This window comes from Paramormyrops kingsleyae, chromosome 11, assembly GCF_048594095.1.
Source record: "Paramormyrops kingsleyae isolate MSU_618 chromosome 11, PKINGS_0.4, whole genome shotgun sequence".
Classification (NCBI taxonomy): Eukaryota; Metazoa; Chordata; class Actinopteri; order Osteoglossiformes; family Mormyridae; genus Paramormyrops; species Paramormyrops kingsleyae.
This window is the reverse complement of record NC_132807.1, coordinates 26,214,334-26,240,064: the sequence shown is the minus strand read 5'-3', so window position 1 is coordinate 26,240,064 and position 25,731 is coordinate 26,214,334. Positions and strand designations below refer to the sequence as shown.

At 48.6% G+C, this 25,731-nt stretch overlaps 1 protein-coding gene across 4 annotated transcripts in view; it reads left to right on the top strand.

The window, feature by feature from the left end:
- The window catches only part of LOC111832695 (transcription initiation factor TFIID subunit 4-like), a 55,038-nt gene extending 30,547 nt beyond the window's left edge, over positions 1 to 24,491 (top strand). For all 4 annotated transcript variants that reach the window (XM_023790343.2, XM_023790342.2, XM_023790341.2 and 1 more), the window contains exons 14-15: positions 2,535 to 2,657; positions 22,328 to 24,491. In XM_023790343.2, coding sequence (XP_023646111.2) covers positions 2,535 to 2,657; positions 22,328 to 22,501 — 297 coding nt within the window. In that variant the 3' untranslated portion in view covers positions 22,502 to 24,491. The remainder of the gene's footprint in view (positions 1 to 2,534; positions 2,658 to 22,327) is intronic.
- The last annotated feature ends 1,240 nt before the right edge of the window (positions 24,492 to 25,731 follow it).

Sequence of the window (25,731 nt, the reverse complement as noted above, 5' to 3'; positions counted from 1 at the left end):
GCAGGCCTGCCTCTTTCTTGTTCTCTTTGTTTATGCAGGGCGCCCCCTACTGGGGTCTGTGGCACCAGGGGCTGGTGCAGGTCAGCACAAAGGACATCTGTGTGTTAAAGCCTGAGGCGTAACTCGGAGGCCTGGAGATCGGGGGGGGGGAGGGAGAGTCTTTCAGACAAAAAGAAAACAGCAGGTATGGCCCCCCCCTCCTCCCCCATACACGCGACACATCTGATCTCGAGCCAGCCATGCTGGCTCCATTTCAGTATGGGGTTTGGGGGGGGGCTGGGTAGTGGGGTGTGCGTTTCTCAGCAGTAAGGCTCCCCCTGCCGTCCCGAGGCTCCCCCTGCCGTCCCGAGGCTCTCTCCGCCGTTTCTCTTTGCCTCCTCATGGCAGGATCATTTTGCTGGCATCGATAATCTCTAGAACGAAGGGAATTATCCAAAGTTTGGGTCCTTCAGTTGTCCATATATATATATATTCAAATAATATTCAATAAGCAGCCCCTCACTGCCTGGTTCACCTGTCCACAGCCGCGCTTTGCTTTCGGTTATCATTTTCAGTTTTGTTTTTTTTATTTCCTGTTTATGTCCTGAGCCGAATTGATTTTCTATAATTTGTTTTTTCCCTTTCTGTCTGGCTCAGTGTTGTTGTTAAGGTGTAGCCCCCCACCCCGGTCCCACACTCTTTCCCTTTCGCCTGTTGTCTGACGTATCACCCAACATGACCTCATACCTTACAGGCACCTCGCAGGTTAGTGTTGATTACAGAGTTGAGTCACTTTACCCGTTTATGTCAGTGTTGGGCCCTTGGGGCGAGACCCTTAACCCCCATTGCTCCAGGGGTGCTGCTTGGGCCGGCTCCCTGAACCCCCCACCTCCCCCCCCCCCAGCACTTTCTCTCATGTGTTTCTCTATCCCTTATGGAGAACAATATGTCTATGCAGAAACTACCCAGTGTCCCCGTGGCGATGAATGAAGCACCTCTACGCTATTTGATCTCTCTGGTTTGTTACCACCTTCCCCTGAGTCATCGCTCCTTTCATCAGGCCTCCTTCCTGGGTTATACCGGTGTCTCTGGCTCACGGTGACACTTCTTATTGTCTGTAGGAGAGTCTCCACGTTGGCTTGTCCCGTCGGGCTCCTGGGACCCCGTGACCAGTGCTGTCGGATGTGCTCCCTTCTTCGGGCCCCTCCTTACCTTAGGGGCATCTTGTCCCTGTCCTTATGGCTTTGCTGCTTTCTGAAGACGAGCAGCTACTCGACTATAGCAGATGTCTGCTGCAGCAAGTTGTTGCCGGAAGCTTAGAAGACCTTTTAAATATATATTTCCATGCTAGGAAAGTGTATTTCCCCCAAAAATGTATGCCGTTCATTGTGCTATATGCGTGAGAAAAGGCCTCCTCAGTTTGAACTTTTATAAACATGGTCGGGTATGAAATGGGCAGTGCCACTGCTGTCAGGCCACTGCAGCACTGGAGCCGCCATCTTTATATGCTCTGGAAAAGACATTGAATAGACTGAGGCTGCAACAACAAGTCTTGCGGAGGATAATCTTCCTGAATGGCATCACACTGTAACAACAGCAAATGCGGGTAACACTGAGCACCTTCTGCATAACGTAAATAACGGTGTGGAATAATGAACACAAAGCAAATGGAACAAGGTGCTAAAGATCAGCCCGGTCACTGCATTTTTTCCAGTGTGTTTTTCTTTTATGTTAACATTATTGCTTTTTTTTTTTTTTTATAATGCAAAGCAGGTTACTCCCATTGGCCTATGAGACACACTTGTCGCACACAAACAACGAATCGTGTGGCTGCAGCTGAAAGCATGTAGCATGCAGGGTCAGGAGGTTCACTTACCGTGTGGAAAGGCACTGCAGTGGCCGAGACGCATGGTCTGAGTCGTGTGAACAGAGTGTGATTTTTGGTGCCAGAAGTGATCGCTCTGCCATCACTAGGCACCTTCCTTGGATTTTCACACTGTACAGTGTCTAGATTTCGTGATGAATAAAAAACATCTATGCTGGAACCACCATGTGGATGAGCGGAGGTCAGATTTATCTGAGCTAACATGAAGGCCATTAGTGCACAATAACGGCTCAGTACAACAGTGGTCTACAGTGGTGTGTAGAAAGGCTAAATGCACGGCCTGCCAACCAGGGAAGTGGTTCTGGGGGCAAAGTCGGCGCCACCCAGTACTCACCCAGTACTAGCTAGATGTACCTAAGTATTTGGAAAGCAGAATTGCTTGCGCAGGCGGGATGAAGACTAAAGTGCGGGAATGCCATTAACTGTGACATTCGTCAAAAACATTTCGGAATGAGAAGGAAAATGATTTGATTTTAACTGCTTTGGTAGAAGGAGTATGAATATTAATGGAGTTTATTGACCTTGTATGCGAAATGTTTTGCTGTTAGTCACTGTTAGTTTGTGGTGTTTTATTGTTGCATAGGAGGATGTCTGTATTAGGGAGGAGCAGTTGTCACTCTTTCCAGTGATGGATCTTGGCGTGACCCTGGTCTGGCTTTGCTCCTCTCAGATGCAGCAACAGGAACTGGCACAGATGAGGCAGCGGGACGCCAATCTGACAGCGCTGGCAGCCATCGGACCGCGGAAGAAGCGCAAGCTGGACTCGCCTGGGGCTGTGGCGTCAGGGGCAGAGGTAAGGGGGCGCCCTGCCAGGGGCGGGGCTTACGGAGAGGGTGTGTCAGGGGCGGGGCTTATGGAGAGGGTGTGTCAGGGGCGGGGCTCACGGAGAGGGTGTGTCAGGGGCGGGGCTCACACAGAGGGTGTGTCAGGGGCGGGGCTCACACAGAGGGTGTGTCAGGGGTGGGGCTGACACAGAGGGTGTGTCAGGCAGGGTTTACGGAGAGGGTGTGTCAGGGGCGGGGCTCACACAGAGGGTGTGTCAGGGGCGGGGCTCACACAGAGGGTGTGTCAGGGGCGGGGCTGACACAGAGGGTGTGTCAGGGGTGGGGCTGACACAGAGGGTGTGTCAGGCAGGGTTTACGGAGAGGGTGTGTCAGGGGTGGGGCTGACACAGAGGGTGTGTCGGAGGCGCTCACACAGAGGGTGTGTCGGGGGCGGGGCTCACACAGAGTGTGTGTCGGGGGCGGGGCTAATGGGAAATGGCTGTTGGGGCTTATAGGGATTGCGTGTCCGGGGTGCGGCTAACAGGGAGGGTATGTTAGGGGCAGGGCGTTTTGGGGTCTCAGACTAGGGGTTATAGGGGCAGCGTGTCAGGGTGTATGGGTAGGGTGTGTCAGGGGTGGGGCTTATAAGGAGGGTGTGTCAGCTTGGGGCTAATGGGAAAGGGCTGTTGGGTTGGTACTTATGGGAAGGTTAGTCAGGGGGAGGAGCTTAGAGGGAAGGGAGGGCATTTCATGGATAAATAAGTTCAAATGAATGTGCTCTGTTGAATACCAGCTGTAGTAAATATGTACTTTTCCACTGGTGGGGGTGTAATGTCAGTCACACAGGTCACTGCTCGGGGAAAGAAACTGCTTTCATGGGTGGTCCTTAAGGACAGAGGCGTGGGGGGGGGCAGTCAGGGATCAAGGTAAGGTTGTGTAGTGACCATTGTTCAGCATCCAGCCTTGTCTGTCTCTGCTTCCAGAACATTGAGACTCAGAGAAATCAGTCACAGTCTAGCACCCTGAGGATGATCGATGGCATTTGGATATCATCGGCGTGTCGTTCGAAGCTGGTTACGATAGCAAAGCTCATTAGCTGCTGTCTGTTAACACTGGGAACCACTTTGCAAACCAGCGGCCATGGCGGTAGCTTGTCTCCATCCACTCGCATGACGCTGCTTAAAACCTTCCGTGATCATGGAGCTCTTTGGGTTCCCGAGCATGAAAATATCGCTCGGCTTGAGCCGCGCCGACCGCGTGGCGACTCCGAGCGATGCAGTTCCCCCAGCTCGCAGAGCCCCATTTCGCGGTCACACTGGCCGCGTGCCTGTCGGCTGAACCTGCTCCCAGTCAAAGGAAGCTGTGGAGTCATTACACTTCACTGTCACGGCACTGCCTCCACCTGGGGGCGCTATGCAAATGAGCATGTACGCCAGGCCATTATTCCTCCCACACTGTGAGCTGTTGATTTTTCTTCCTGTCCTCATGGAATGCTGGGATAGGAGGTGAGGCAGGAAGCGGGGGTGTGACTGATCTCTGTAAAGCGACCCTTTGTAGAACCCGGCACCACGACTCCCCCTTCCACTGTCTGGGCTTCTCTGGGCAGTGCTAATAGGAGGCTTGGTCACGTGACCCATTAGGGGCAGGCTAAACGCCATTCAAATCTGCCCTTTCAGTGTTCCTGCCACCAAAAATATAGGTCATCTTCTTTGAAAAGCCCTATTCCGCATCACGTACACCCTGATCTAGACAGTATGCAGATTTCTGCTACTCCAGCCTTAATCTGTGCCCAGCCCCCACTTACCCATTACACACACATGTAATAAATATGAGTATTGTTTACCCGCCCACCCCCAACTCCAGGTCCATGTTGCAGGTTAAAAGGCACAACGGCCAGCAGCCTGAGCCTTTCGTGAGGGTGGACTCTGTAAAGGGGTCCCAAGATGGCGGCTGCCGCTGCTGTGGTCCATAAGCCCTGTCAGCCTTTTTTACGCTGTGATGGACGGCACCTGTTGAAACTGGTTCTTAAACCTTTTTGAAAGCCGTATGCTCAGCAGCGGCAGACCGCCGGGGCCTGGACTGACGAGGGGCCGGGGGCTTGCCGAGACGCGCCCCAGCACTGAGCTCGCCTGCAGTGACCAACTAAGGGGGGTGGGGGTTGAAAGTGACCCCCCAGGGTTGGATTTCTTGCTCCTCGGCGTGTGTGTATGTGTGGGAGGGGGACCCCCGCTGCGATCAGGCAGCGGCTGCCTTTGAACGTCGACCCGGGGAGTGGGGGGTGGGGGCGTGGGGAGAGGCCGGCCGCTGCAGTGCCCCCAGGTGACGAGACGGCGGTGGCAGCTTCTGGTGGCTCTCGGCGCCCCGTCAGGTGTCCGTACGCTGGCTGTGGCATTAATCACCGGGAAACGATTAGCCTGTGGTGTGGAGCACATGAGCAGCCGATGAATTTTATTTACCTCCTTTGAGTTATGGCCGCCTTGAGACCAAAGATATCGACGTGGACATTAGGAATGTATTCCGTCTCGAAGGCACAGTGAGTAGAGTTGAGAATTAAAAGTCAAAAAAGATTCATTAGATTTGATCTCGTTATCGCCCATTTTTTTTCCTGCTCATGCTTGTTGATGCCTTTGTGCAAGTGGCCAGATTTCCTGGATGCTGAGAGGAGGTTTAGGGAGGATTTGAGGCAGGTTGGAGGTCGTCTCTTAGGATCCAGTCAGAGGCGACCCTTAGCGTTAGGGTTAACGTTAGCGTTAGCCATGGCTTCAGCCGATCCTTTCGGGTCCCGAGCTCTACCCCTACCGGCATCTACGTGCCGATGACTGTGTATTGTTAAAGCACCAAAACTTGTTCCCCTGGTTTTTAGGTCTTTGACTTCACTTCAGGCTTTAGCGCTCTCCTGTGAAATAACACCCACGGTATTTCCTCTAAAGGGAAATCTGTAGCTCAGGGCTTCTGAGGACACTTTTGAGTGATTAAACCGATGGGAGGATTGTGTTCCGAAAAGCTCGATGATTAACTCTGGGCCCAGCTTTTCACCTGGCGTCTGGCCCTAGACCATCGTAGCGAGAAGGTCGGTCGTTCATCACATCAAAGCGGAAACCCTGTTTGACAGCAGGCAACGGGCTCAGAAGAAACGACAATGGCGGTCAGATTGCCCAGGATGCATTGGGCTTTTCATAGCAGCCTCCTACAAGCACATGGTGAAACGTTGGTCGGAGCATCGCGCTTTTCATTTGGATTCATATCACCTACTGCACGAGTACGGAGACGGAGGGTGAGGGAGAGAGAGAGAGAGAGAGAGGGAAAGGAGGAAGGGAAAAAATAGGGCTGGGGGGAGAGCAGGGAAGAAAACTGATGCCCTTTCCTGCAGCTAAATTAACAGGAATCACGTGGAAAACAATCTGAGGCTGGTATGAGAAGGGGAGCCATTAAAAGGAGCTCCGGGCGATGGACTGCGCCCAATATCAGCAAAGCCACACTCGCTGCAGATGCGGAGGCTGTCTTACAGCAAACTGCGCTCTCCTCTATAGCTACAATTAAAATCAACCCTTCTGCCAAAAAAACTGGGGGGGGGGGCGGCATGTGGAACATCAAAGGCGGATTGAGACGCGCAGTTAGTAATAAGAGTGCTCTCCCAGGCCCCTGGTCCTCCATGGTTCCTTTGTTTAATGAGAAATTTTGACCTCCTGGTTTTGTAAGTTAAACTTGTAATCTCTGTTAATGAAGTAAATCGATCCCGAGTTGGCCTCGTCTCGCCACACAGCCTCATTTTTGATCTGTCCTGCCCCCTGCTTGAGAAATGGGGAGGTGAGGGACAATCCCAGCAGATAGGAGGCCTGGGTGGGGGGTTGTTTGGTTTAGGAGAGGGGACTGACCCCTTCAGCGCTCCCTTAGTACTCATCCGTACTGCAGAGTCGGCAGGCAGTATTTTGAACTTGGCATTTTGACTAGACGCCCCATATATAAATATGAGTACACAGGGAGACAATGATGATGTCACCTGTACCTCTGCTTGGACGGTGCGATGGGCTTCTGTGGGACGTTGATTTGGAGCAGCAATGTTCAGAAGAAGGGCAGAGGACAGCTGGTCTGGGGTGCGGCGTCAGCAGAGTGGTTCGCTTCTCCGTTTTTGCGTTTGGTGGCGTTGGTTCTGAATCATTGGGGGCGACAGAGCAGCGTCAAGGCTGGTGCGTCTCACCTCAGGAACTGATGGGGAAAATTAAAGGACGCTGGAATCTGAATAGGGAAAAAAAAGGAAAGATGTTGAGCGCTAACAAAACAAACGCACATCTGTGCTTATTTTAAGGGTCCTTTCTTAAGGCTCAAAATGCCTTCCACATTTAAACACGCAATTACATTCAAATTTCACTGAAGGGCCCGATACTGATGGAATTTCTGTGATGGACGAAGATTCCCTTCATCTGATGATGTCACGCTTTACCTGTGTGTTAGTCATGCTTGTCTCATGTGTCACAGAGTTAATATTTGTTTTTATTCACTGCGGTGAGATTATTCCTGCATGATGCTCGAGTCCTGTTTGTTTCATATGAATTGTAAGCCTCAACAATGTAATTTGTTCCCCCTGAGAATTAATGAATCAAAGATGTTTAGGAAAAGAGAGATTCTTTCAGACTTGCTGTTGGAATCCTAGGGAGTCATTCGGTTTTTCCATGGAAAATGTAGTGGGGTGGGGGGGGGGCAATTAAAAGTAAAACCTCAGTTGCTTCTCCAATAATAAATCTCATTTAGTCTGTATAATGCGCACGTCACCATGACCTCATTTGACACGTCTGCATTTTTTTTTGTCTTGTTTGTTTGCCTTCCTCTGCAGTTAGTGTGGCCACAGCTGGGTGCGTTCACTGGTTTGTGGGACCCTGTGATACGTGTGTAGTGCAGAAGAGGGTGCTGTGCTTGAAGTGCATGATTACACAGCATCGCCGCATGAATGCCCCCCCGCCCGTCTTGCTGCCATACAAATCGTGTGTCTCTCGCCGCTCCCCACCGCTCCGTAACCTTGGGCCGGCCCCAAGTTTGGCGGGTGACCTGCTTTAACAAGCCCCCCCCCCCCAGCGGCTCCCGCCTGCCCCCCGGCTTCGATGTATCTTTGAGAACCCGCCCGCTTGCAGGATTTGGCTCGGTTGGGCTTTGTCACGGAATTAATTGCAGTGAGGTATTCTGAGATTATCTGTTAATGGCAATGCTGGGGGCAAAATATTGAGAGGCATCCACCCCAACTAGCAGCCCCAGCCCCAGCTCTGCCCCCTGTACCTGCAATCAGGACGGGAAAGACAAGACAGACAGCCATGCTGTTATGAAGTAAAGGAGGGTAAAGGAGAGGCAGTAAAGGACGGTAAAGGAGAGGCAGTAAAGGACGGTAAAGGAGAGGCAGTAAAGGAAAGACAGGATGGTAAAGGAGAGAGTAAAGGGATGGTAAAGGGGAGGCAGTAAAGGAGAGACAGGATGGTAAAGGAGAGGCAATAAAGAATGGTAAAGGGGAGGCCGTAAAGGACGGTAAAGGGGAGGCAGTAAAGGAGAGACAGGATGGTAAAGGAGAAGCAGTAAAGGACGGTAAAGGGGAGGCAGTAAAGGACGGTAAAGGGGAGGCAGTAAAGGATGGTAAAGGGGAGGCAGTAAAGGATGGTAAAGGGGAGGCAGTAAAGGATGGTAAAGGGGAGGCAGTAAAGGACGGTAATGGGGAGGCAGTAAAGGAGAGACAGGATGGTAAAGGAGAGGCAGTAAAGGATGGTAAAGGGGAGGCAGTAAAGGGGAGGCAGTAAAGGACGGTAAAGGGGAGGCGGTAAAGGACGGTAAAGGGGAGGCAGTAAAGGACGGTAAAGGGGAGGCAGTAAAGGACGGTAAAGGGGAGGCAGTAAAGGACGGTAAAGGGGAGGCAGTAAAGGACGGTAAAGGGGAGGCAGTAAAGGAGAGACAGGATGGTAAAGGAGAGGCAGTAAAGGATGGTAAAGGGGAGGCAGTAAAGGATGGTAAAGGGGAGGCAGTAAAGGAGAGACGGGATGGTAAAGGAGAGGCAGTAAAGGATGGTAAAGGGGAGGCAGTAAAGGAGAGACGGGATGGTAAAGGAGAGGCAGTAAAGGATGGTAAAGGGGAGGCAGTAAAGGAGAGGCAGTAAAGGATGGTAAAGGGGAGGCAGTAAAGGACGGTAAAGGGGAGGCAGTAAAGGAGAGACAGGATGGTAAAGGAGAGGCAGTAAAGGATGGTAAAGGGGAGGCAGTAAAGGAGAGGCAGTAAAGGACGGTAAAGGGGAGGCAGTAAAGGATGGTAAAGGGGAGGCAGTAAAGGATGGTAAAGGGGAGGCAGTAAAGGATGGTAAAGGGGAGGCAGTAAAGGAGAGACGGGATGGTATAGGAGAGGCAGTAAAGGAGAGACGGGATGGTAAAGGGGAGGCAGTAAAGGACGGTAAAGGGGAGGCAGTAAAGGACGGTAAAGGGGAGGCAGTAAAGGAGAGACAGGATGGTAAAGGAGAGGCAGTAAAGGAGAGGCAGTAAAGGACGGTAAAGGGGAGGCAGTAAAGGATGGTAAAGGGGAGGCAGTAAAGGATGGTAAAGGGGAGGCAGTAAAGGATGGTAAAGGGGAGGCAGTAAAGGAGAGACGGGATGGTAAAGGAGAGGCAGTAAAGGAGAGACGGGATGGTAAAGGGGAGGCAGTAAAGGACGGTAAAGGGGAGGCAGTAAAGGACGGTAAAGGGGAGGCAGTAAAGGAGAGACAGGATGGTAAAGGATGGTAAAGGTGAGGCGGTAAAGGAGAGGCAGTTGGTTTGGCATCCAGAGGCAGTCCATCCATCCATCCATTACCTACCGCTTGTCCAGGTTCGGGTCGCGGGGGTAGCAGCTTCAGGAGAGAGTCTGGGCAGTCTGAAGAGACTTCTGTTTCATGCTAAATGGCTGCCCTGCTCCTAACCCTAACCCTAACCCTAATCCTAACCCTAATCCAGTCACCTCTCCAGGAAACTGTAGCTTCTTGGCTATCAGTCAAGATATTTGACTGCGCTGTTGTTGGCTGCCTTGTACTTAACCAGATATGCAAGGTTTTAAATTTATGGAAAGAGACAAGCCCATGGTGGAGAAAGTACATGAAAAGATTAACCTTGATAGGGTTGGGTTGTAGCCAGCAGGTGAGTCTTGCTTGTCTCTCTCCACAAGGGGGTGCTGTAATTGGCGACTCTTGTGCAGGTGGTGGATACCTGTCCACCATTGATGCGCTAAAGGGTTCCGAGCTTTTAGAAGGGGCACCTCTCCTCTGGGTTGCAGGGCTGCTGTGTTCAGTCTTCCCAAGGCAGTAGGTAGCACTACAACGAAACTGACAAGATCTGCAGAGCCAAGCTGAGCTTGGTCCAGAAAGGTCTGGCTCCAGTTTACTACTCACCATGGCAACAGCAGCCCCCTTCAAAATCAATTCGGAATCTTCCACAACCCATTTCTGTATCCTACCTGTTGATTGGCAGAATTTCAGAAATGTAGTATGTCTTTTAGATGTAAATCCTCTAATATAAAAACCCTTCTAAGATGACCATTAACTGAACGAGGTTTTATCCTCTGTGTCCTTGAAGGAATGAATAAAATATATAACGCTTCGGTGAATTAAGCTTGTTGCCTAATTTGTTTTGAGCATTTTCTGAAGCACATTTCTCTGCCGTATACGCGAATGTTCATATATTTGACGAGATCTCCAATAGGCGTTTCAGCCACTCTGGCCTGTTGACGCCAACGTGCACTTATGAACGAGGGAATTCCATCAGGACCTTGTGGGAAGTAACATACCGCGTTAAAGTGATATTAATGTAGCCTGGCCTTGCAACCATAGTGAATTTAGAATTTAGACCCAGAATAGAACCAAACACTTCAGACGTGGTGTCTCTTTTCTCCATTGTCACGTTTTGAGTCTTTGTTGATCACTTAGAGTGGGCAAGATATGTTTGTGTCGAGGGGAGAGGGATTTGTCTGGAATTATGAGATGGGGGTGGGGGATGCGGGTGGAAAAAAAAGCTGTTATGATCGTTGGCGATGTGTTTCAGCATCGTTAAAGGTTAAATATGTTTCTCTGCCCTTTGCTGAGAATCTAAGCAGCCTTTTCATCACAGACGGCTTAGTTAACATTTGGAATGTAACCGGTTTGTGAGCTGGGGAGTTTATGAGTCTCTGTACACTATCAGAGACAGCGAAATAAAATTATTCTCCGTATACCGAGTGAGTTTCCCGTCACTGCCTTAAGTTTGCACTTTAATAACGGTTAAGTATACAGTTTTGACAACAAAGTTGAGCCCGAGGCGCCTGAAAGATACCCATCTTAAGGAAATTAATTACCTCCCTTGTTAATCTTGATATAATTATACTGGTGAGGAGTGGGAGGCTCTGCGGTTCCCTGAGAGTTGGGGACGTGGGGGAACTGTGCTGCCAGGCCTCTGCTCCAGCCAGCAACGGGCTGGCCCACTGCTGGGCGCTCGGGGGAGCCGGGGGGGGGGCATGCAAATGAGCTCTTCCGCTGCTTTGTCTGTGGTCAGATGAAGCCCCCTGAACACTTGGTACGTCCCGCCTCTTACTACTTTCTTAAGATTCTTCTCACCTTGGGTTTCCCCTCACGTTTTTTTGGCTGGCAGTGGGGGGGGGGGGGGGGTCTCTCCATACCCTGCCATGCGCTGTAATGACTTTATTAAAGCTAGTGAGTAATTTCAGAGCCCACCCCCGATTCGGCCCTGAGAGGGAGGTGGCTGTGAATTGAGTCCGAGCTGCTCCACATGCGGCAGTGAGGTCTCTTTGTGTCCATTAATGAAGACGCATCCGCTTTGTTCTCCCGATCTCGCACTTTATTTTAGCCTCCCTTCATCAAGGGTTTGCGGTTTTTGTGTGATGACAGGAAATGGGTGGAAGTGAATGTAGTCATGTGACCCCGATCGTGCTATTTTGTCATTGGCTGTTTCCTGCCAGCAGGGGCTCTCTTGGTGTCTGGGCACCAGGACTGCCTTTCCACGTAATGTCCTTTAATTATTAACACGCTGAGAATAACCTCATACCGGAACCCTGTTGTGGGAGGAGTGTGCAAGATGAGCAGGTGGCACCTGGAATTTCTGTATTCTTCTGGTCCTGTAGGGGGCAGCAGCACAGCTAGGGTGAGGGCAGCCATATTGTATGCAAGCTGAGGCAGTTGAATTAGCATCAGTCCGGCACAAAGACCAGGGTTGGAATTGAGGTTCTGGTAAATTATTTGGTGCCTCTTCATGCTGGCCCTCGGAAATGGGTATTGATAATGTTAATGATATTTTGTTCGATGCTGCATTGTCATGAGTATATTTATAGACATATATGTTTTTAAAAGCCTTTTAGTATTGAATTATGTATGTACATATTTCCTTCTATGTCAATCCCATCCATATGTTGCCCCATGGGACACCTGGTTAACCCCATTTCCATAAAAGGAAAAAATACGTCTGGTTTGTAATGAAGGTTAATTGGATGCTCTTTGTTTACTCAGCCCTCCCACACAGAGAGCAGGGCACTGTGCCAACCTCCATGCCCTCCCTGTGCTTGCAGGCTTGTGTTGATCAGCAGCAGCAGTGCTCCTGGACAAGTGTGGATGAGCCCCAAAGTTTCTGATGAAGGGCTTTATGTCTGGGGGGCAAGAAGATTGATCATAGCAGGCCGACAAACCGTTACAACAGACCCGTATTACCGCTCATGAATATTCATAGACATCCATCTGTTGTAGGACATACGGATTGGGCCATGCAGGGCTTCGTCTTCAATATAAGACATAAATTTTGTTGTTATGATGGATCAGTCCCACTGTACTGTGTCCTACAGATGCACCGTCGCTTGGATTTGCTGTTGCAGAACCCCTTCATCTTTCAGTAATAATTGTTAGCTAGGTGGAATAAAATTAGTAATATTAAAATGAGTAGATTTACATCATTTGAATTTGCAGTATTTGTCAGCGTAATTTATTATAGCAATATTTGTGAAGCATCGTCAGTAGCAGACGACGTAAGTTAGCTAAATGGTCCTCAGGTGAGCACAGCAACAGATATCGAATTTAATTTTTGGCCCATAGATACAATTCTGCAGTTCTGACAGTACAAATGTACAGTTAATTCATCCGAGCGTAATATGTTGGAATCTTTCACGTGTAACATTAACAGTGAGATAACTGCGAACCCTCGTCAGGCAGGAATATGAAGGTGTTTAATCGCTAATTAGTGTCCGCGCCTAAGACGGATCCCCGCCTCGGCACAGCGTCTGGTCGCCGGCGTCTCCCAGCTGAGCGCGCAGCGGGGTGTGTGGGGGGCAAGTTCAGGAGATTATCCAAGGCCTGGGGGAGGATTCGCATGCGGGAGACACAAAGGTGGTATGTTTAGTGCAGAAGTGAGTATGTGAGTAAATGTGGATTAAAAAAAAATAAAAAATCTGATGGTGACACCTTAAATGGAGTAGAGGTTGACTTCAGCAGTATCTCATTTTTCATACCATCATGCTGTCCATGCATCATACGGTGGATTTTGACGGTACAGCCTCTCCCCAGGTTACAATGGGGTTACATTCAAATAAACCAATCAGAAGGCAAAAATACATTTTGATACTGTACACCTAAACTAACGAACATCATAACCTAGCCTAGCCTACCTTAACCGTGCTTAGGATACTTAAATTAGCCTACAGTTGAGCAAAATCATTACCACAAAGCCTATTTTCTCGTAAAGTGTTGAATATCTCATGTAATTTATTGAATAATGTACTGAAAGTGGAAAAACATGCACCTATTGTAAAGTCGAAACATTGTAACTCGTTCCGTCATATCCCAGGGAGCGTCTGTATTTTCGGAAGCAATCCTCTTCTGTTGCTTTGTAATTTTGATGATACAAGTATACCCAAAATACCACGGTATACCTGCGATACTGCTCGAGCCTAGGTGAAGTTGATTTAAGCACCCTAACTGAGGTTTAATTTGGGTTTTGGGTCTGTGTTCGTCAGAGTCCCTGAGAGAGTCAGGAGAGCGAGCTTCTCACCTGGCCTTCTGGGAGTCATTTCCTCCGTGATAGGTGATGAGCAGACTCTGACTCGTCTTTGGGACGATCTTCCTTGACCCTGAGACCTTGTCCACAGGGCAGTCTGTATACCCTCTGCATCCCCCCCCCATTTCCGGCCTGGTCCGCCCCCATCTGTTTACGGCGAGGTGAGTCACGCGTCCTGAGTTTCGACGTGCTCTTATTGATGCGTCTTTTTTTCCTCTCACCGTTAAAGGCGAAGCAGCTAAAATTAGCCATGGACAAAAAAACGGCGCAGGCGAATAAACAATCCCATCCATTACCGAGGACGGCTTATTGGCCCCCGTGCCCAGTCCCTCCAATGGCGCCCATTAACAATGGTAATTCCCGCCCCGAGCCGCGCCAGGAGGTACAGAGGAAGGCCAAGAAAGGCCTATTTCACATGCATCAGACAGCAGAATTAAATAGACTGAAGTTCCCTAAAAAAGACTGAAGTACATCTCTTTCTGATGTATGTCTCAGGCAAAAATGCATTGATCTCAGAATGTCCCTTGGCAATTATAAAATATTAAATCCAAGTCACACTTTTTGCCTCAGCTTAATTCCCCCCCCCCCCCTCCCCTTCTATTCACTGCTTTCCATTTGATCAATTTGAACACGTTAGGAATGGCTTCTTATTGGGTGGGGCCACCGCCCTCTCTGAGCCCAGCTCTGCCTTTGTTATACTTTTCATTGAGTTTTTGCGGTTTTAAACTTCTCATTTTCGTCTTTTGTTTTGTGGGGGGGGTCTTTAACAGCCTTCCCTTGTTCTGTATTCGTGCCACCATAGCTTCTGTGGCACCGTTCCGCAGCCGGATCCGTTTAAAGGACAAACCCGGCCGCGCTCCATCTTTTTATTTTTATTAATTTATTTTTTTGAGCCATCTCCGCGATGTAGCTTATCCGTCTCTCGGTATAGAGTCGTGGTAAACACTCTCGTGAATATCATTAATAAATCATCACAGAGGCGTTTAAAATCGCCTGCCGCCTGTTACTTCGGTGAATACGGTCACACCAGCGGTTTTAACATACGCGGGTTTAACTTCTGCTGTATTTTCGCCGCTGTAATGAGGAGGCAGCATAATAATTCTGTGCGATACGAGGGCGTTTAAAGTCTGAGGGCGTCGGCGTAAACTTGACGAGACGGCCCCGCTGAAACCGGGGCTGTGATTGGTGCCGTAACGCGCATCGACACGGAGCGTGTTCATAGGAACCAAGCGTTCTTTTGGGTATGTACTTATTACTGCTCTTTGAATTCTGCTCACCCCATCATTAAACCGCCCCCCCCCCCCCCCCCCCAAGTTGCCGTGTTTACACCTCTACCTGACAATCGCAAAGTGCCACAAGATCAACTTCCATCACAGGTCAAACAGTCACAGTTGGGGTGATTCTGGGTGACAGCTTCTGATTGGTTGTTCAGCTTTTGGAGCAGCATGGACTGTCGCATCAATTGGAATCGATTCAAAATGTATGCATAGGGCACATTTAACACAATAGAGGTCGACCAAAATGCTGGACGAAATCAAGGGAACAAAAGACAATAAATAAGAGAGAGGAATTAGAATAATACAGGATGGATGGATGGAAATTAGAACAGAACTGCAAAAGCTGAGCAAAAGCGGGTAACGGACACCCATTCTAATCAAAAGCAAAGGAGAAAAGATGAGCCTTCAAACTGGATAGAGAAACGCTCAGTATAGGTGCAGCCCTGGTATGGGGGGGTCGGCTCGTCCACAGCCTGGGTGCAGCTGTGAGAACAGCAGTCGATGTCACTCCTGTAGTATGTTAAGTGTGCTTGCATGTGCACGTACAGAGACGGTGTCCGTTCCCAGCCTGCCGACAGCTCTGTCCCTCCCGTTCTCAAATCACGTTTGTTCCCGCCCGTAAGCATCGGGATTCCCTCCCCCTCACCGACGTCGTGGCGTCGCCGCGTTCCCAGGTGGCCCCGTGGGCACCAGCCAGTGGGCACCAGCCAGTAGGCACGGCCCCGCAGCGCTGCAGGAAGATGGCGTTTCCCCTCCGCTAACATGCACGGTTTGTTCTGTGCACATGCCTGTAGTCTTAAATTGTCAATATTAGACAATTATAATACTAAACAGAGCAGCCCCAGAGGGGGGAGTTTTACTGATGCTGTGGGTCTTTTTAAATTACACATAGTCACAGAAAATAAAAAGTGAGTTATGCGTGTTGCCGTCACAGCACGTCCTCCCGTGACCTTTCACCTCCGCATCACGTGACCATCGCTTCACATGACTAAACAAATGGACAGCAATTGTTGGATCTCTTCTGTCTCCACGGAGAACTTTCACGGTATTGAGAGACCAAAGCATTCTACTGAAGACCAGACAGAAGAGGGTAAATAGCTGAAGTCATTTTTATAAAATTATTTCCATCGTCGTCAGACATCAGTCTTCAGTTAGTAACGTTTTCGCCTCTGTTGCCATGAATACGGTTTATAATGTTCGGGAAGGGCCACAGAAAGCTTCTGTGGTGCTTTGGGTGGAAACGGCACGATTGTCAGTGTCAGAAGTGCGTTCCTCCTTTGTGCCTTCAAAGGGGGCCGTTAACCGCCCCAGATTCTGACAGGCTCTCCCGCACAGCCTTCAGGAGGGGCGTCCTGCGTGCCGTGAAGCGTTTGGGCTCCGTACCCTCGCCGGCACGGCCCGTTTGCCTGCATTCATGCCTCCTTCCCATAAACGATCCTGTCATCGCTTTTGTTTCTGAACCATTCCTGGGGTTCGTCTCTGAAGCCTCCCCGCACTCAGTCTGTCAGGCAGCGATGGGTAACAGCAGTTCTGTGGCGCTCAAAGAGACTCGGAAAAATACTCTCTTGGCCAAAGCGGCATTAATTCCGTTTCTTTTCCATTTTAAATGCTGGCCTCTGTTCCTCTTTTGGTGGTCTTTGATTTCTCAAGACCTTCATCTCCCTCTGTGGGAATGGGAAGTGCGCCCTCTGCCTTTGCGAGTGGTAGGCACTCTGTGGCCTCCGTCCGCCGCCCCCAACCCCCCACCCCCCAGAGGAAGCAATGATTTAGTTTGCAGAATGAAACTGTAGATTTGAATTTTCTTCCCCTGATTCTGCCACCCTGTGTGAGCTAAGCAGCCATTTTCATCGTGACCCCATTCCGGTTCTCTCCTTCCAGTCCTCATGCTTTTTCCCCCCTAGAAACCACTTTGGTGCTAAAAAACATATATATATTTATATAATATATATTTTGGTCTAGCCCCTACCGTCCAGGCGTGGTCTGACCTCAAGTGTAGGTGGTGGGGGAGGGACCTCTTTTAAAATTCCCCACCCCTAAAATATTCCAGTTTTAATTAAAAGTCCATCATCCATCTCGGAGAGAACGTTGGCGGAAGGGTGAAGCCCACAGGAAATGACATCGCTTCACCATTCAAGTGATGGGTGCAAAAGCAACAGCGTCATTAGCATGGGCTGCAGAGGACAGGGACCGACCCGGCACTCATTACCCCTCTCCCTCCGCTTTAATTGGTCTCATTTTACTTATGCGTTGAATATTTAATGCTGCAAAGTTTCACAACTTGTCTTTCATGAGCAGTAATGGATACATGGCTTGACGCTTCATACGTTATACAGTAAGTTTTAATGATCCTTGTGTTTTTATATTTTGTATTTTAAAGCAAGGAGGGAAAAGTTTTTAAGCATCTGAGATAAACGTGTGACCTTTGCGGTGAATTTAATGTGGTTATTTACACCGGTGGGTCGCCGCGCACGGAACGCCGGCGGCTTGCGTGTCTGCCGGCGTGGTCGGGTGTCTTTCTGTAGTGACAGAGTCCCCAAGAAGCGCAGTGGCTTCTGGACTCTGAGAAGGAAAGTTGACCTCCTGCCTGGATTTACATTAATGGGAATTAACAGGCAAGCCTCCCATTACAATGCAGGAAGTTCGATGTAGTGGCACATTATGGTGGACAGCACCAGTGCATGAGGATCGTCATGCTCGCTTGCATCGTTAGCCATACCCTGAGTGTCTTTCCGGGGGGGGGTGGGCTGTGGTGTCCCGGCCGGGCTCTAAGGAATCCCCCCCCCCCCCCATGCTTCTCAGCCCAGGTTCACTCTTTCATCTACGCCGTAACCCATGGAAACGCGGCCTTGTCATTGTGCCACTAATTAGCGAATTCCTGACCTAAAGCGAGATGTTTTAATTAAGTGTTGTGTCAACTAGTTTGCAGATGTAACCCACGGTTAATATACATTTGACTGTAGAACTACCAGTCTACAACATGCGTGTCTGTGTGTGTATGTGTGTATATGTATGTATGCATGTATGTGTGTGTGTATTTATATTTAAATGTATCATCCGTAATGCGTGGTGTAGCGTCACTCCTGCTGGTCCCGCCCCCCCGACCGCGTCTCGGTGGCGCCCCCTGCCCTTGGCCTGCTCCGGTCTCCCGTGGCTCCTCGCGGTGCGCGGGGCAGGCGAGGGTTAAGCCGAGCAGCAGCGGGGGACGCTGGGGGCAGCAGCAATGCAGAGCCACGCGCTGTTCGTGCGAAAGCAAGTCATTTCCCGAAACACTGCAGACACATGGCCCCGGGCGAGTCAGAACCTTTGGAGACCAAAATGGCTTGCAGGGGTTGGAAGTAATAAGGTGTTTTTTTTTTTTCCCCCTTCTCTTTTTTTCCTTTCCCCTTCCTTTTTAGCCGTCTCCTCCTCGGCTGAGATCCCGCACAGTCGCTGCGGCTCGTCGTGGAACGATGGTGCCGTTTTTGTGTTTTATACGTGCATTAGGACGCCAGCCGCTTGGCCGTCTGTGAGATTTGTCGTCTCCATTCTGCGGGATCGACTGCAGCCCACATGCCATCCAATTTAATTTCTCCATTTTTTTTTTTTAATCGGGATCTGAGGCAAGACATTTTTTTCCCCTTTCCCCCCCATTTCCTACCTTTTTTATTGTCGGAGAAAGAAGCCTACGTAAAATATGGCCCTTCCTGTCTTTTCAGGTCTTTGATTTGAGTCGCACGAGACAGAGGATTTATGTCTGTGGTGTTTTAGATGGTGGAAAAGCATCCAAAAAGCTCATGATTCCTACACACTCGTTTATTTGCTTCAAAGGAGCGTAACATATACATATATATATACACAAATCGTGAATCAATATTGTTATAATTGTTATTACTTAATGTTCACATTCTAAGATGAACAGGCCCGGCCTCGGCGTCAGAGAACCAGCAGCAAATCAGTTAACTCCTTACCCAAATGTCTTTGGTCCTATTGATTACGAGAGGAAGCGCTTCTGCTCTTTCATTGATAGATTTCTTTGGACAGCAGTTTTTAAAATGATAACCACTCCCCTCCCAAAATAGCTAAAAAATAAAAATAAAAACAGTGTCTGGAGACGGAGGTGGGGCTTGTCTCTGCCGTTTAAATGGCGGAGTGATATTATGACCGATCCGATATCAATCAAGACAATGACACCAAAAAATACGCCTGGGTTGAGTTTGAACATCACTGTCAAGAAATACACGAATGCAGTGAAGTACTGATTATCTGTATGAGAACTGGTTCCTCATTCTCTGGTAACATATTTATTAACAAGCATATAATCATAACCGGCAAGGTCAGCAGGCCAGTCCAGTCTGTAAAAATGCTGTCTCATCATATGTGATTGTAACTCACAAATAGTGGAAGAGCTTTTTTCTTTGGCTGGGGGTATGCAGTATCTGTCTGGTGGGTAGGGGGCAGTTAGACACTGGCTTTAACAGGAGGTTTGCAGAGTCCCAGAAGACAATGCACACATAATCCTCACATCCAGGGCTGACATAGGCAGCCGACCGCAAGAGCAGAGGCGTTCGGACTTGTTTGGAGTCCATGGTGGCAGGAAGGCAGAGGCGACTGGCAGTGGCAGCCTGAGAATCCCGTCTTCCAGCTCCTTCCGGCCGACACGGCGGCCCCCGTGACGCCTGACAGATGGTTTGATCCGCAGCGGGGGGGGCTCCCAGGTTGATGTGTTTGCTCGCAGGCCTGTTTGCACAGCTGGGTGTCCCTCATGGCCCCAAAGGCTGCGGGCATACCCTCCTTCGTGCCCCCCCACCCCACTCCCCGGAGTGCCAGATGTCAGGATCGTGGATCCTGAAGGCTAATCCCACGTAGGTGGAGGTGAGACTTGGAGCTTAATGAAAATGAGCTCCTTGTCCTCCATAGTGGTGTTCAGTTGCAGTAGGCAGCTGTGTTGGGTTTCTGCGGGATCCTCACACTTCAAACCCAGGCAGCTTCCATAAGCTCTGTCTTATACCTCCTATTCACTGAAGTGCTTTAGTTTGAATGCCTGGCTCAAGGGTACAACTGCCGGACCCAATCCTGGATCACGCACCGCCGCCGTCCTTTGGGCCTCGACGTTGCATTCCATCCGGATTTGACTGTGTTCTCACTCTGCTCCGGCCCGGCCCGGCCCGTGCCCAGAGAGGATCCGAATGTGCGCCAGCTTGTCTGGTAGCGGAGGCTGGAGCCAGCGCCGGGGGCAGCCTGCCAGGGTGCAGCTTGTGTGGGGGGGAATGGCGGCTCCTTCCCCCGCCGTGGAGCTCCGCGGCAGAGCGCCGCTAACGGCACTGACTTGCCGGCAAGACTGCCGCCGTCCGGACCCACGGTGATGAGGGATCTGAGAGCCCCGTATTGGCCACATACATGGGTTCCTGTCTCTCTCTCTACCCCCCCCCATGTCAGGTGGCCCCAAAGCCTGGGAAAGCAGCCCCACCCGCTGGCGGGCCGCCGAGCTTCGCTGCCGGGGGGGGCGTGTAGCACGCCCGGGGCCCTCCGCCCTGCCCCTCCCGCCCTGCCCCATTGGAGGGCATGCCCGACCCGAAACACAAGCCCGAACGAGATTGCTGGCGGCTTTGGAGACCTCACTGTGTTCCTGCTGGAGGCGTCCTGGCTGCGCCTCTGCTCTGAACGTGCCCCTTGATGCCGTTCCACTTCATTGGACCCGGATCGGTCACATGAGCACACTGATGGGCCGACGCCATTTTCGAACCTCTCATATGTAACTGTGTCTTTTTATTGCCTGAGAAGTGTGATGGTCGGCTTTTAATTTCTTTTCCTTTTCTTCTCAGCATGAATCGATAACTGATGCATCTTCTTGCACACGGGAAACAGCAGTGATTGGGTTCATTGGCAAACACGTTGAACCTATTAAAATAAGACAATGCCTACTTAAATGTTATAGGATAAAAATGGAGGAGTAATAGATACTGCAGCTGTTGTTATACCAGCTGCCAGAGGTCAAAGATTACAGAGATGGATCTGATTGGGCCTGCGTGGAGCCTGATTGAAGGAAGGTGGATCTGATTGGGCACTGTGTTGAGCCAAAGTGAAGGAAGGTGGATCTGATTGGGCCTGCGTGGAGCCTGATTAGAGGAAGGTGGATCTGATTGGGCACTGTGTTGAGCCAAAGTGAAGGAAGGTGGATCTGATTGGGCCTGCGTGGGGCTCACGTGCAGGAAGGTGTATGTGAATGAACTGGCATGGAACCCAGGTGAGGAAAGGTGGATCTGAAGGGGCCTGTGTGGAGCCCAGGAGTGGGATGGTGGATCTGCCTGGGGTTCTCTGACTGGGGGAGAACGGCGCTAATTGGCATGGCGCTGGGCACGTAGCCCAAATCATGAAGGGTGGGGGTGTAATGTGGCGGTGGCTCTGCTTGGTGAGTGAGTGCCTCTCCCCTCAGATGCTCTGTTCCCATTTCCCCCAGGGCCATGCCTGCCCTGTCCCCATATGGACGTTCTCAGCACATTAGCCTCAGAGCCGGTAATGGATGTGTTCGAAGACACAGCACAGTCCAGGATGCACAATCTGCCGCGGTCTTTGATATGGTTACTGTTGAGCCAGATATGATTATGTTTGCATTGTGTGATGTCTGCGGAAACTGGACGTGGTTCTCCTGGGTCTCCTTCAGATGTTTCCAGTTAGTGTCAGTCTACTGTGCTCTGTGTTTATGGGACATAACCAGGATAAAACAAAGTGTCGTGGGGGGTGGGGGCTGTCATTAAAATGTCCGTGATGTTTGTTTTCTGCCTGGATTCAAGTGGTTAGATTGTATATGTTATTTAGCTGGTGTTTTTCATCTGAAGATGTAAGATGGTCTTTTTTATGGTCCCATGCAATCTTCCTTCTCTTCTCTACTCAACAAAAAAAAAATAGCCAAAGAGGTTTACAATCAGAAGCAGCAGAATGTCGGCTTAGATCACAAACTACTTGTTTTAAGAATTATACATATTTCTTAGTCCTTTTAAAAATTCTTATCTGCAGCACTTTGAAGAGATTAATCTCATAGAGTCAGGTAATTAAAAGCTATATCTCCAAGTGCTGAAAGGACACTGGAGAGCACCCTAAAAAGGCATATACATTAAATGTAGTCAAAAAGCCCAGTTTTTAACTAGATTGAGTCAAGCTGGATTCTCATTGAGGTTAACATGATTTCATTTCCCCCCATTTGAATTGATGTTTTGCTGCAGCATACAACATCACAGTCTCTCCAGGGACTTCAACTTAAAACCTTTTCTTGTCAAACCCACCGAGCCCCCCATCTGCAGATCGTCAGGGTGGTCCGAGTTTGATAATTATTTACTTAAGTGGCTGACGCAGAGGTGCTGAGATTTCGTAAAGCCTCCACGCCTTCTGACGCCCTCCACGCTAATTCCTTCCTCTTCCTCCGCAGGTCTCGGGGAGTTCATTGGGTGTGTCGGCCAGCTCCTCGGCAAGCGGCGCCGCCTCACGACAGTATCCACGGCAACGCATCACCCGCGTCAACCTCAGGGACTTCATCTTCTACATGGAGCAGGACCGGGAAACTGCTCGCTCACTGCTGCTGTACCGCGCCCTGCTCAAGTAGCAACCCCCCCACCCCCACCCCCCCCCCGCCCAGATGCATCCTGCCCACAACGTGCCTTCCGTTGGGTCAGTCGCTTCGGCTCAGTGTTTCTGTCATGACCTTAACTTCAGAATCAGATTGGGAAAATTAAGGAAAAGTACTTTGGCTGGAAAAATCATGGCTAGCATGTTCTGGACACGGGGAGTGGGGGGGTGGGGGGGGTGGGGGAGGCCGTGATGCAATCTGGGTCTGAGCGTAAGCCTGAGCTGGAGGAGCTGTGTGCACCTGTGAGAGACGCCCACTACTGGGCATGGAATGAACTGTCCCAAAGTGAAGGATAACTTAATATACCTTTAACATTTTTTCCCCTTTTCCTGAAGAAGCAATATATTCCAGACCTGGTCGTACAGCCTACAGTATTGATTGAGTGCGGTCACATTGCCTCACGTTTCTGAACAAAACGTATAACCTTTTGCGAACCTGACATTTTTTATGTGTCTCTTTTGGAACGACAAAAGCGTGAAAATGAAGTTTGGCAACCGATGCTGAGTAAATTAAAATGTATATAATTCATTTTCTTAAGAATGGTTTTGATTAGCATGTACAGTACTTCTGCCACCTATTTAATATTTTAGCATCAAATAATTATTTGGGTCACATAAAATCACGTCCATCTCATTCCTTGAAGAGAAAATTGTTATACTTTCAGACTCCCTGTTTATGTTGATGCAGCTCTCAGCCAGACAGATCTCTCAGTAAACTTGTAAAACGGTTTGCAGGAGGGCCTGAGTTTTTAATACCACACTGATATACCTGAAATAATGTTGTCAATAATAAAAATATTCGTTTTGGAAAGTTGTGGAAGGAGGTGCCGTAAAGATGTTTGATTTTCAGAGAACCGACTTATGGACTCTAGATCAAACATGGGGGGGTGGGGGTGTAATGCCATTGCAATGACGATGACACTGACTCTACTATCACATGGAGCTTGTGTTTCTGAATCGGTTTTCCCACCGTGATTAGAACTGTAACTGTTGGCCTTTTTAACCCTCCTGAATTGAAGTTTGGAGTCGCATATCTGATTCGAATGGATGGCGCTCGGAAATTTCCCATAATGCCATTTTCCTGATTCATAATTAAACCAACGAGAAGCCGCGATTGGCTGGATTTGTGATCGGCTCCTGTGATGTAATGGGTTCTGCTCGAAAATGGTTCGTAATTTGAAAATACTTGCAATATTTTTCGTGCAATGGACGTTTTACGCCATCCCTAATTCCCTTTTCGGTCTAAATAGGAATCGCTTGCTTCTATGCAGCTATCGTGTCTGAATAGTGCCGCTTTGTAATTTATTTGTTGAACGGACGACGTTTCCAGGTGGCCTTTGGAGTTAATGTGCGTTGGTTTGTTTTTTAACGGCATCATATTTTAGTTTTAGTGCTTTATTACAAGTGAAAACGAGAAACTATGTTACTAATGTACATCGCGAAAGCATCTGTCTCTTTCCAAGCGTCAAGCAGTATTGTCTGTAGCTGTTAAAGGGAATTTGTTTTGTAACTATTTATATATATTTCCTTTTTTAAAATTTACATTTAAGCTTGCCACATTTCAGGCAATGCAGTTTTATCTTGGTAAAATATCATAACGGTAAACAGAGAATAAACATCTAAATAATATAAAAAGCACAAATAGACCTATTTGTCCAATGGTTTGAGATGATTTTAATAATTATTTTTATGGTTTCTGATAAATAAGCAAGCGGTCATTTCTACTCCGTCAGCTTTTTAGCCAAAAGATTATTAGGAAGGTGTAGCTGAAACACAGAGGTGGAAAGTTTATGTTTTACTGTATGGATAATTTGTACATATTGTTTACAAAGATCATGTGTTTATTAGAACTACGTTATTTTTGGTAAACCCTGTATATATTCTGGAATTTTCCTGTTTGTGTGAAAAGCATACTTCTGTATTTGTACCTATTTTGTAAAGGAATAAAGAAGCGGTTTACTAAACAATCCAATTTTTATTCTGAAGTTAACTTTGTGTGTTTTATGTTGAAAGACAGAAGATCCATATTAGTACAGTAAAACAAATGAAAGGATTTGGCTCTCCTAAATGCCACTGTAGTCACTTTGAACCAATAATTTAATATCGCTCTTAGGTAATATATTTAATAATCTCGTCAGATGCCGGACTTGTAGGGGTCAGTTATATATACATGTGGCCATAAACTGTAGCAAATGATTATTGATAGCTTACGTCCTGCTTTACCTGCGATGAAAACCCCATTGAGTTTTTTTGTGTTTGAATGTCACGTTAATTCGCCTTAAACAGTTTGCTGCGTTTTTTTCTTTCCAAAATAACGTTTCCATAGTTATAATTACCCAAAATGTTCAATTAATATTAATTGCCTTCAGTGCTAATACCTCTTGTTTCACAAATGATTGACTAAAGGGTTTAGGTAGTACTGACGCAAATGTACCTGTAAAACTTTTAAACAATTAATTCGGAAGTTAATTGTTTTAAATAATGAAGACTGTTAAATTCTCCCCAGGGAACAGCTATTTTACATGCTGACATTAATATATTGATAGATAATGCTGGTGCTGCTGACATAAGCCCTGTTTAACACGATTGGTTTTTTGTTAGTTCACAAACTAACGCTTCATGCATCAGAACCATTTTATTTAATTTAATGGACTCCGGCATTAAGGCTGATAAAGCAAGGAGCCAAAGTCGGGGCTAAAAATCTGTGCGCGCATGTTTAAGGAGAATATAGTCTGAGAAATTGCGCTATTTGACGAACTCGCTGTATAACCGAGCGGATGTGTCCCGTTTTTCTCATCAAAGTTCGTATTTTCATGGTTACTTGTGGTAATTCATCCTGGCCGATTCACCAGTAAATACCGGTATTTTGCGCTTCCGTTTTCCCCATCACATTCCAGCTAAACAGTCGCGTTTGAAGTACTTTGAAAGCCATTGTGAAGAATTATTAATGGTTTTCTGCGAGGATAGGTTGTGATATCATATTGTGTCTTTGTGGTTGTATTTTCAAATCCTTCTGGCGTGTACAGGTTCCGGATTATAATTGCAGCCTGGAAAACGTTGTGCTCATGGTAGGGAAATCTCTCCCTTCTGGTCTCCGCTAAACAGCTGCTTGATTACACATTGGGGATTTTTTAAATGTATTATTTACCCTCATCGATGTCCCTCCAGACAACAGTTGGAAATGACGCTAACGCTATTTAAACCTGC